This window comes from Salvia splendens, chromosome 5 (assembly GCF_004379255.2).
Source record: "Salvia splendens isolate huo1 chromosome 5, SspV2, whole genome shotgun sequence".
NCBI lineage: Eukaryota > Viridiplantae > Streptophyta > Magnoliopsida > Lamiales > Lamiaceae > Salvia > Salvia splendens.
Window position 1 is genome coordinate 2,161,539 of NC_056036.1, and position 12,629 is coordinate 2,174,167.

The 12,629-nt window shown below is 37.6% G+C and overlaps 3 protein-coding genes across 3 annotated transcripts; 1 reads left to right on the forward strand and 2 right to left on the reverse strand.

The window, feature by feature from the left end:
• Positions 1-665: 665 nt before the first annotated feature.
• On the reverse strand, positions 666-3,209 carry LOC121805530 (2-alkenal reductase (NADP(+)-dependent)-like). Its single transcript, XM_042205421.1, has 5 exons — positions 2,915-3,209; positions 1,796-1,973; positions 1,531-1,697; positions 1,368-1,450; positions 666-1,173 (listed from the first exon to the last, which is right to left on the reverse strand). The coding sequence occupies exons 1-5, from the start codon at positions 3,146-3,148 to the stop codon at positions 795-797; spliced, it is 1,041 nt and encodes a 346-aa protein (XP_042061355.1). The 5' UTR covers positions 3,149-3,209; the 3' UTR covers positions 666-794.
• A 361-nt stretch (positions 3,210-3,570) lies between these two features.
• On the reverse strand, positions 3,571-5,899 carry LOC121802140 (2-alkenal reductase (NADP(+)-dependent)-like). The gene is made up of 4 exons (XM_042201719.1): positions 5,611-5,899; positions 5,157-5,340; positions 4,908-5,074; positions 3,571-4,250 (listed from the first exon to the last, which is right to left on the reverse strand). Exons 1-4 carry the CDS (start codon positions 5,836-5,838, stop codon positions 3,789-3,791), a joined length of 1,041 nt encoding a protein of 346 aa, XP_042057653.1. The 5' UTR covers positions 5,839-5,899; the 3' UTR covers positions 3,571-3,788.
• Positions 5,900-10,845: 4,946 nt separating this feature from the next.
• LOC121803140 (polygalacturonase-like) lies at positions 10,846-12,617 on the forward strand. Its single transcript, XM_042202841.1, has 4 exons — positions 10,846-11,311; positions 11,508-11,797; positions 11,909-12,137; positions 12,225-12,617. Exons 1-4 carry the CDS (start codon positions 10,868-10,870, stop codon positions 12,441-12,443), a joined length of 1,182 nt encoding a protein of 393 aa, XP_042058775.1. The 5' UTR covers positions 10,846-10,867; the 3' UTR covers positions 12,444-12,617.
• Positions 12,618-12,629: the final 12 nt, after the last annotated feature.

Genomic DNA, 12,629 nt, shown 5'->3' on the forward strand with positions numbered 1-12,629 from the left:
TCATGTGATATATATATTTTGTAAAGCAAACGGAAATTAGTCTTTTTAAAATAATTCACTGCACATGCCACATAAACTAGCTTGTCTCCATATTTGCAACAACACTTGCCTATGGATGTTTCAAGTTTGTATTATTTTAAATTTTAAATTGGGGTTATGGGCTATATGGTTATTTAGTAAATTCACAATTATTTTTAATTAATTAATGACAGCTATAGGTAGCTGTCAATTTCGAACAAATTGACATGAATGATTGCGAACAAATTTAAATCAATTTCATATTTTTTCAACTAATTTTTAAAATTTTGTATCAAAATATAACCATGCTTCATAATAGTTTATATCTGAGGTCAAAGACTTTAATTTCATACTACTAAAGTCCACCATAATGCGATTTTTAGAATTTTTATTTATTCAATTAAATTAGCAATAACTCATTAATATGAAAAAGTCTGTTAAAATTTGAGGCATAGAAAGCCAATTGTACTATTGAGAGAGTTGGGCCTGGAAAGCCCAATTATGGCTCCTGTTTCAATTTGGACTAGTTTGAAAAATTCCTATGTTCTAAAAAATAAATCAATAAATTATAATGTTCCACTTTAATTTTAATTTTGACAATTGTGACAACTAGTAAAAATAAAATTAGAGATATAATTGTGGACATATAAAATCAAGATTGTGATATATTATTAAGATTAGACTTTGACAATATATAGTAGTCCAAACATTAATGACAATAAATGTGTATCACAATCTTAAAAAGACAAGGACTTGTATGCGAACGAGAGCCTTAGCTACTCGGACGCAACACACACAAGCTGCTTGCCAAGGTTGCGGCCAGAGAAGAGTCCTATCAGGGCAGCCGGCGCGCTCTCAAGCCCTTGGGCGATGTCTTCGACGTATGTTATCTTTCCTTCCCTAACTAGGGGAATCACAAAATCGAGAAACTTCGGAAAGAGATGCACGTAGCTAGAAGCAAGAAACCCCTGCATTCGAATTTGCTTTGCCACAACTTTGAACAAGTTTCGGACACCTTGTGGCTCTTTAAGGTTGTACTGTGAGATCATTCCACACGCTATGATTCGACCATTGAGATTCATGTTCAAAAGCACAACGTCGAGCATCTCCCCTCCCACGTTATCGAAGTACACGTCGATCCCTTCTGGGAAATACCTACACCAAACATAGAGCGAGTTAAGAGCTCTTAAATGGCCTCAATCCTGCATTAGGCATGCATGCTAGTTTTATAGCCCGATAAGCTTGACTCAAAGCCCATATTTCCGCCTAGAAAATTAACACACTTTTTTGACGCACACTTATAAAATGAAAGTATAAAATATATACTCCTATTAGGTTGAGTAACTAACCTCTTTAAGGCTGCATTTAGATCAGTTTCCTCTTTATAATTAAATGCATCATCGAACCCGAATTTGTTCTTCAAAAGATCCACCTAACATATATACCGAAAATAATTGGATTTGATCAAACAAATCATAATCATGCAAGTAATTAAGTAGAGGTGGAACAAACCTTATGTTTTGATCCAGCACTTCCAACAACATAGCAGCCTAAGAGCTTAGCAAACTGACCAACAAGCTGACCAACAGCTCCAGAAGCAGCAGAAATGAACACACTTTCTCCCTTTTTTGGACATGATATCTCATAAATACCAATATAAGCAGATATTCCAGCCCACCCTGAAGAGATTATTGCACATCAATACTTATATATGAGGATATAATTTTGCTGAATTTACTATATAAAATTGGAATATTGGAGAATTAATTAAACTGACCAAGAATTCCAGTGTAGTAGGAGAGAGGAACATCTGTGTGCTCAATCTTCAAAAGAATGTCGGTGGATTTCACAAGACAATATTCTTCCCATCCAAACATACCACAAATCAACTCACCTTTCTTGTAGTTGGGATTTGAAGAATCCACTACTTTGGCCACTCCATTTCCTAGTATTGGCTGTGTAGCATATTAATTAATACAAGGTCAATCACGTGTATGTCGAACCGAACTGAAATTGTTGATTAACCGATCAAAAATATAACCTAAATAGAGACTATGAATGAATATTTGGATTTTTCAATTTGATTTTTTACTAAATTGAACGAACCAAAAAAATCGATTTTTGTAAAAATTAAAACCAAATCGAACTATTCAAAAAAATTACAAAAGTTGATTTGAACCAAAAAACTAAATTTACACAAATAGAGTTTGTTTTTGGTTTAATATAAGTATTAGTAAAATTAAATTCAGCTTTTCCGGTTTATGTATATGAACCGAAAAACTAAAATTTTCCAAAAATTAAATCGAACAGAATCGAAATCCAAATAAATGATCCAAATTTTATATTTTACTCCCTCTGTTCCACAAAGATTGTCTTACTTTGACCAAACACGGGTTTTAAGAAATATAATGAAAACAGAGTTGAAAAAGTTAGTAGAATGTGCGTCCTACTTTTATATATTAATTTTATAATAAAATGTGAGTAGGAATGATTTAGTGGAATATGAGTCCACTACCAAAAATAGTAAAAAGTGAAATCAGACAAATTTTGTAGGACAGACGGAAATAGAATAACAGGACAATCTTTGTGGGACGGAGGGAGTAATTTATTTCGGATCAAATATTCGATTTTTTTGAATATTTTGCTCACCCCGTAGTTACTACTACTTGCTCTTACTTAGTCGGTTTTATTGTAACGATAACTGAACTTTTCTTTAAATACAGCTCAGAACCAACCCGAAATAAAAAAAAAATCCATTATCAATTTTCTAATCGATTAATCGATAACCAAATAACAAAATTCAATTATTACTTTTATAATTGTAAAGAATACCAAAATTTTATGCAAGATATTTAAGAATCATAAATTAACATGGGAGAGAAGCCATTAGCCATACCAAGCCAGGCGTAAAAATGGGAATATAGTTGTCGTCGATTTTGCTCATGCGGCTGCGCATGTAAGGATCGCAGGATAAGTAGAGAGTCTTCACCAAAACGGCGTCGTTGCAGCCGTTGGGCACCTTGAGTTTGATAGTGGAGGCTTTCACTGTCATTGCTGATTCTGTCGGAAATCCATCTATGTAACCATTGAATATTATTTGTGTGTTGCTCACTTCCTCTTCCTCACCCATTTTTTTATTCACTGTGTGTTTAATTTGTGTGCGTGCTTGATTTGTAGAAAGAAAGTCATCATCAGTTAACGAGGATACAGCTTATAAATTTGATTCAGATGATAAGATTTTTGTGGTGGTGATCAATCAGCATGTCAGATATATATGCATTGCATTGCTTCACCGGGGTTAATATCTAATTACCGTTACTTTATTATTATTTTTTATTTTACTTTCTTTTATATGGAGTATTTCTTACTTCATTAGCTCCCCATTTTATTTTATCTTCATTTAATTCATTAAGTACAATTTCTTAATATCTGCGTATAAAAGAAACGCCTCATCTTTAAAGCCTTTACCCTTAATATCTCCCAACCTCTCCGAGATGTGAATCTTCATACGTTCACATAATTAGCTCAAGACTTGTTCTTATTATAAGAGTATTATAAAAACAACACAAATAACATTTATTTCAACCCAACAGAATATTGAAACAAACATGATTGAAAACTCGTATAGTCAACTGTCAAGACAAATTGATAGTAGACAATGAGCATATATATCTCTCCGTCTCCCAATGAAGCTTCTATCAATATTTTTTTCAAAGTCGACCGCGTCACAGAACATGACATTATTCGAGGATACGAACAACGATGCTAAGCTAGTCCGAAGCAACACGGATGAGCTGCCTCCCGACGTTGCGGCCCGAGAAGAGGCCGATCAACGCAGCGGGCGCCCTCTCAAGCCCTTCCGCGACGTCCTCCACGTACGAAATCTGGCCTTCCTCCAAAAGCGGCGCGACTAAATCGAACAGCTTCGGATAGAGATGGCGGTAGTGATAAACAAGAAACCCCTGCATCCTGATCTGCTTGGCCATGATGTATAGCAAGTTTCTCATGCCCTCGCCCTGTTTGAGGTTGTACTGCGATATCATCCCGCACGTCGCGATCCGACCGTTGAATTTCATGTTAGGAAGCACGGCATCGAGCATCTCCCCTCCGACGTTGTCGAAGTATATGTCTATCCCTTGAGGGAAACATCTCTTCAGAGCTGCATTTAGATCAGTTTCTTCTTTATAGTTGAATGCATCGTTGAAACCGAATTTGGTTTTGAGAAGATCCACCTGATGTAGGTGAAAAAAAGATGATTAGTGGTGAAATTTAAATTTTATATTTAATCTAAAATTAATAATGTTACTAATAATTTTTAATTAAAATAAAAATAAATGAATTGACATTTAAAAAAACAAATGCTTACCCGACGACCAAACGAGAATGTTGCTAAAATTGGTGATCACATAAAGTATGTATTCCATTGTTTTGTGCGTTAGTGTAATGGTCTTGTTAGCGTTTGAACACTAAGGGAGTTTGCTAGCTGGGATAGCTTTTGTACTTGGTTGTTAGCGTTTGAGTCTTTATTTTTTATAAAAAAAAGTATGTATTCCATCTCATTTCTCTATTGCAAGGGGATTAGTTATTTTTTAACTCACAGAATGAAGACCAAATACTAAATAGCCTTTAATTTGAATATTTCACGGCTAAGATTTGAACACAAATTTTGATAAAATAAAGAATAAAGATAACTAGATAAAAGTAATTTTGTCATTTAAAAAAAATTGAGTTAGGTATGAGCGTGATTCATAACTTAATTTGTCCATGAATCACTAAAAAATAGTTATGAAACCACCTTTTAAAATATCGCATAATATTAAGTTTTGCATAATTTTATCGAGTTAAATTATTTTTTTCATTACACTCATATACATATATAGACATCCAACCTTGTCTTTGGTGCCTGCACTTCCGACGACGTAGCAGCCAGAGAGCTTCGCGAACTGGCCAACGATCTGCCCAACAGCTCCCGATGCAGCCGAAACAAACACCGCGTCGCCTTGTTGTGGTTTCGATATCTCATAAAGACCAGTGTAAGCAGCCATCCCAGGCATACCTTCATTTATGCACATATCAATCTTTTCAAAATTGTCTTAATTCAATTAATAACTAATGCAAATCATTACAATAATTGTTACCAAGAATCCCAATGTAGTAGGAAAGAGGCACAGTGGTGTTGTGGATTTTTCGAATGAAGTGTGTTTCAGTTGATTTGATAAGAGTGTATTCCTCCCATCCAGTTACGGCCGTCACCAAGTCTCCTTTCTTGAAATCGGGATGAGAAGAATCCACCACTGTCGCCACTCCATCTCCGCTCATCGGCTGTGTTTACACACACCGTAACAACATTAAATACTAGAACTCATCACAAAAGACGAGTCTGTCAGAAAAAAGAGCCCATTTTATCTATAAATCACGCATATGTTAGTTCCGTAATTTCATTTTATTTTCGTATAAGTTGCTAGAATTTCTAAACCGCGCATATATAGTGTTAGTTTTGATATTACTAATAAATTTAAGTTCCAACGAATTGAGGTTTGAATAGTTTCTATATCAGTTGGGTCATTCTTGTAACACGTTTGCATCAGTTACCTCGGAAGGGGTGAAGATGGGAACATAGTTGTCGTCAATTTTGCTCATGCGGCTGCGCATGTAGGGATCGCAGGACAAGTAGAGATTCTTCACCAAAACGGCGTCGTTGCAGTCATCGGGCACTTTGAGTTTGATAATGGAGGTTTTGAGGATCATGTCTGATTCTTTTGGGAAGCCATGAATGTAATCTTTGAATATTATCTGTTTGTTGCTCACTTCCTTAGCCATTTTCTCCTCCTCCTCTTCTTCTTACCTGCAGCCAACGTGCGTGCATGATGTCTTATACTACTAGTTTTCCTTTTCTCAAATTGATAAAATATTTTATTTCATCAAAGTAAGGTGGTGTGGCGAACCTCTTTACATAATAATGTGGAAACATTGCTTTAATTTAATTTGGTACCTAAATATGGTCCATCATTCTATTTTTATGGTGCGGTAGCATCACTGCATCATGTATACAGACCTTACAACTTTTATCGTGGATTTGTGTCTAATTTGTTAGGGAAAGTAGGTGGTGGGAATATGACGTAGTTCCATCACTTGACACTGACAAGCCAAATAAACATCAATTGTGTCGGGATGTACGATGTATTTTGATCATCTAACATTGGGGTGGCTCGCAGTTCTTAGGCCACGCGCAACGCGTCTCGTGAGTGGCTCGTATCTCGTCCCGCCGAGACGAGACGACGGCGAGACGCGTTGCAGCGCCCCGTCTCGTCCCGGTCTCGCCGAGACACCTGTCCCACCGAGACCCCTCGCGGGCTGTCTCGCCACGCGCTTGCGCGACGTGGCGCGCTCCGGCGCCATGCGTGACGCCCACTCGCCGGCCCGCGAGTGGGCTTCGTCACGCTGACGCAATAAATTATTTTTTTAAAATTCGAATTTAATTAAAAAAATAAAAAATAAAAAATCGAAAACGGTAATATTACCGTTTTTCGACCGTTTTCCTTTTTTTTATTTTTTTATTTATTTACTCTATAAATACTTCTATTTCATCCTCATTTTACAAACAAATACACATCAAATCCTCCAAATCATCTCCATTTCCTCTCCAATTTTCATCTAACCTCTCATCACAAAATGGCCGGCGACGGAAACTCTGGCGGTGGCGGCTCCGGCGGGTTTAACATCAATGCGTTTGGCGACTAGGGGGGCATGTACAACGTGTTGGGTGGTTTTGGTTCCGGTTCGTCTACGCCGGGCACCAAGGGCTTGTCGACGCCGGGGGTACCAACCACCCTATTTTGATGTGGATGCATACCCTCGTCCCTCCGCACCGAGGTATTCGCAGGGATTATCCCAAATTCGGGAGGATTATCCGGATGAACCCCATCCGGAAGGAGGACGAGGCGGTGGAAGCTTCAGGGCATTCGACGCCGTGGAGGAAGAGGCAGAGGCGGCCGAGGAGGATGAGGATGTAGGCCGACATCCGTACAGCTGCAAGGACACGATGGCGGTGTACAACATCTGGATCAGCGTCTCGTACGATCCCATCGTCGGGAATCAACAATCCCGGAAGTGCTTCTAGGAAAAGGTCACCGAGGCCTACAACGAGATCAAGCCAAGAGGGTCCCGCCGCCGCACATTGAAGATGCTCCGCCCTCACTTTGACCGAGTCGACAGGGAGGTCAAAAAATTCTACGGCATCTACAAGAACGAAGCGGCTCATTACCAAAGCGGAGCCATGGGAGCCGACATTCTGAGATCAGCTTTGCGAGTCTACTTCGACGACATCGGTAAAGAATTCAGACATGTCGATGTCTGGGAGGCCGTCAAAGACGAGGAAAGGTGGGTCGGCGGTGTGCGGTCCAGCTCGGGCTCGACCTCGAAGCGCACGAAGCACACGGCGGGTGACCAATACTCGTCTAGTATGGGCGGTTCGGGCAGCACCACACAAGAGGCTGCCTCGCAGGAGGTTCAGGGCACGGCAGACGATGCCGGGGGTCCTCCCGTGTGCGCCGTCGGCCGCAAGGGACCAAGGCCGCGGAGGCGGCTTGAGGGAGGAGGGGCCGAGGCGAATCAAGTCAGGCGGGCTCGGGATCGAACACCCTATTGTCCATGTACTTGACCGCCACGATGGTGGACCCTTCCTGCATGACGCCTCCACGATACCAAGCTCATCTTGCCAGAATTGAGTATATGGCAAGACAAATTGGTATTCCGCCTCCAGGTAGCTTGAGTGCACCGCCACCGTCTTCGGGAGATGATTCGTCGGCGGAGTAGTTTTTTTAATTTCTATAAAATTGTATTTTAAATTATGTTTTTTTTTTATTTTGCCACGAATTTAATTATGTACTTTTTTTTAGGATTTTAAGTTGTATTTTTATTTTATTTAATGAAGTGTGTTTTTTATTAATTGAATTTGTTGGGAAAAAAATAGAAAATGAAATTGAATGAATAGTAAGTTAAGAGATGGTTAAGAGACGAATAAGAGATGAAGTGAAAAGTATAGTGGGGCCCATGAATAGTTAAGGGATGAGACGGTTAAGAGACGGATAAGAGAGAGGGTTTCTAGACCATTTACAAATAGTGACTTTCATTGTTTAATTTGTTGTAGTATTTCATTTTTTATCATTGTTAATATATTTTGAATTTAAGAACCTATGATTTTTATAGTATAATAATTTTTATATCATTTCAGTCATTCTTTTGGCGCGTTTGCATCAGAATATTTGTAGTTTAAAAAAATACAATCGTATATTAATCTATTAATATTAAAATCACAAAAACGATGTATATTCCAAAACAATAATTAAATTGGTAGACCTACAAAGTTAATCCCCATAAATTAAGGGATCTAATTTAAATCGGAAGATCTTCATCCAATACTGCATATTAAAACTTGTGGGCGATTTTTTCTGATATTGTTTAAAATTTAAAAAAACTAAACCTAATTTATATAGCAGCATAACATAAATTTGGGTAGTTATAATAAATATGAGAGTCCATTTATGAAATGGGCGGGCCTTTAAGCTACAGTTAAATTAGCGGCCCACAATAAATCCTTTCAATGCACACCATTCAGTTTTATAAGATACATATTAATACTAGGACGGGTAATTTTCGAGACGAAGTGAAAACATGATATGAGCAGTGGCGTATCCAGGATATTTGATTTGGGGGTGCGGAATACATGACCAATAATTATGTAACTCATTAAATTAAGATAAAGAAAGAGAAATGGAACATAAAAAAATAAATGAACCAAACTTGAGAGTGGTAGGACTCAATCTTTGGCCTACCATGTGAAAATGTTGTTGCTCTGCCCCTTGATCTCTTGTAATTTTAGTTAATTATACCTCAATACTAGTGTTAAATACGAAGTTTTGAGGGTACAGTTGTACCCCCAAATTACCCCTGGATACGCCATGAGCACCCACGAAACTAGTGGATTAGTCTCAAACCTTATCATGTATGAATCAACTTCCTTATCAAGTCGATCTGATAAGAACACAATAATTTCTGGTCGGGTTCGGGTTGGGTTCAAATCACTCATCAATAATAATTATTACCATTATAATTATTCATATTCCTTATTTTTTTTATTTCCTTATTAGATCAGAATAATATTTTCTAATGCAGCCTTTAATTCTTGTCTTCATAGTCTTGACCACTACCACTACATAGTCGGGTCATATCTCATCCGCAATATGCATCTCGTGTCGTATTATCATATGGTTGTCATGTGATATCGAGTTTGTTTCGTTTCCGAATCATGTCAACACAAACGGAGTCGTGTTGCTAACAGATTCAAATGCCGAGTCCTATTTCGTTCTCCCTCTAAGAGAAAAACTATTTTGAAAGTTTTCCTTCTACTCTTGCGTGTGGTCTTGCATTAATATCTAATCAATTCCTATCAACTGCGATAGTTTCTTAACAATATGCATGCATATTTGTAGTGTCATGTTATGATTAGGTTAAACTGTAAAAATACCATAGAATTAGTATGTTAAAACTGACTGATCAACATAGTACATACAATTCATAGAATTATAACTGAGTAACTTTATTTCAAATCACCAAAACCTAATCGCTTCTTTTTCCTTATTTTCGAAATTACCGAACTCTAATAGTCATTTTATTATTAGATTATGTAAGTTCGTTCTTAAACTTAATTAATTTCTTATTTTAAAAAAACTTTTTATATTCTATACTTATATGTTACGTTTTCAATATGATATACTATTGGCCGTTCAGATCTTCCGACGCGATTGGCTGGGAACAGATATGCATAAATATTACATAAGCTAGGTTTGCGTAGAGACACATGAATTTGTAGCACAATTATTCCCACGAATCATGCATGAAAATTTCATGGATCGATGTTTTGTGAATTATGGTGAAACAATTAAACACATTTTTCTCAATCTTACTGTAAAAAAAAATGAAGTTTGGTCAAATTCTGGTTTGTCCCGCAACTTTAAAAATATCCAAAAAGCATGAAGTTTGGATTTGTTTGTAATTAATCCACACTGAAAAAAAATCTAGCTACACCAATTGAGTTGTTTTGTTTATAAATCGACTACTTCATATAACTAACATTATACAGATATAGAGAGACGTCCACATATGATTTTTTTTGTTGTCACATTTGTTATAGTTTCGCCAAATTCTTTTGACATGGGCTAGTTCTAAACAAATTCGAACTACATGATTTTTTTTGGCTAATCCAGAACGTAGAATACCATAATTTGATAAAATTTCATGATTTTTATGGCATTGGCCCGATTTTTTAAGATGGTATATCTATCTATTAACAAATGCACGTTGCCCTGTTTTAGGGATTCCATGTTTCTCGCACTAGTTATTTTTTCCCCACTATTTGATTGGATGCATGTGAATGTGATATATGTCGATATTCACAAATTCACTGCTTTTATACACAGCTACGTATATGTTCGGCAATTAAAGAATTTTTTCTCTTTCACATAAATTCAATTATTAGGTATACATTAGAAATAGAACAAGAAAAAATTAACATATACTCAAACTATTGTTAGGATAAAGTTGACTTGTTAATTTACTAATTTCCTGCGTAACTCCAGTAACAGAATGTCTACAACATATCTTAGCCTAAAAAAATATTATTCTATCCAACTAAAAACAGTTTTTGTTAGTTAATTAGATTTGATCGAATGATTTAGGTATAGCCACTTTTTCTTATCATTACTCAAAGTTGACCTATAAATACCACCTCCTAATCCCATTCCAAAATCACAACACCACACACACACACACACACACACACACTAAGAAAATGGCCACATCAAGAATGTTCCAAATTTTGATTTTGTCAATTTTGTTCTTCTCTTCAATGATTCTTGCAGCCAGTCCCACCTACAATATCCAGTCCTACGGTGCAAAATCCGGCGGAAAATCCGACTGCAGCAAGGCCTTTCTGAGTGCTTGGGGGGCGGCCTGCGCCACCACCGCCCCGGCCACCATATATGTGCCGCCGGGGAGGTACCTCATGCGAAACGTATATTTTAATGGCAATTTGTGTAAAAACAATGCCATCACTATACGTATCGATGGGACCCTCGTAGCTCCCTCTGATTACAATGTGATTGGGAGTAGTGGGAGCTGGTTGAAATTCGAAAGGGTCACCGGAGTTTCCATCTACGGTGGAACCCTAGATGCCCAAGGCGCCAACTTGTGGGCTTGCAAAAACTCCGGCAAGGGTTGCCCTAAAGGCTCTACGGTAAGTTTTCATATGTCTGTTATATGTCGTATATTCCCTCTGTCCATAATCAATAGTTCTGTTTTTTTATATAGTTATTTTTATGTCGTCCACTGCCAAGACTATTGGCACAAGACTATTGGCACAGTGTACAAAAGAGTGTAATTTTATGTGTAAAACCTTTTTTTTTTCTAATAGTTATTTTTGTTGATTGCAGTCTTTGGCCTTCTACAATTCGAACAACATACGGATCAACGGATTAGTGTCGTTAAACAGCCAAATGTTTCACATTCTTGTTGACGGGTGTCGGAATGCGAATCTGGTGAATGTGAGGGTGTCGGCTCCGGGGAACAGCCCGAACACCGACGGGATTCATGTGCAGCAGTCATCCGGTATTACTATCATGAACTCCCATGTTTCCACCGGAGACGACTGCGTCTCCATTGGCCCCGGCTCCTCCAACTTGTGGATTGAGAACCTCGCCTGCGGCCCCGGCCACGGAATTAGGTATAACTACTCAACCCAACTAAGAAACAGTATTCTGTCAACAAAACAAAAAATACAAAACTGTCATGTTTTAAAATGTACTAATTGTATTTTTATTTATTGTTTTGGCAGCATTGGAAGTCTAGGTTGGGATACTAATGAAGCAGGAGTGCAAAATGTGACAGTAAAAACTGCCACATTTAGTGGAACTGAAAATGGTGTGAGAGTGAAGACATGGGCGAGGCCTAGCAATGGATTTGTGAGAGATGTTTTATTCCAACATCTTGTTATGGTTAATGTCCAAAATCCAGTCATCATTGACCAAAACTATTGCCCTAACCATCAAAATTGTCCCCATCAGGTACAATTAATTATTTTATGTATTCATATTCATATTCTATGAAATTGGAATTTGAAATTTAATTTTTTTAGTTTTGGGTATTTGTAGGGTTCTGGTGTGAAAATTAGCAACGTGAAATACGAAGATATACATGGAACGTCTGCGACACAAGTTGCAGTGAAATTCGACTGCAGCAAAACACGGCCGTGCAGTGGGATTAGGCTGGATGAAGTGAACCTCACCTTCAGAGACAAACCGGCCACGGCATCGTGCTCCAACGCCGATGGCACAGCCGACGGAATTGTGAAGCCGAGCAGCTGCTTATAAGTGGCGCATACAAAATGGCAAAATCAGTTATAATATATGATTAGTACAAGGTTTAGGTTATACGGAATAATTTAATTATCTTTAAGATATGAATTAAAGTTTCGTTGTATGATATAGTTTCACAAATTCTTATGAGGCCATTATTACTATAAATCTCAAAGTGTGTGGTGTGGATTAATTATTTCT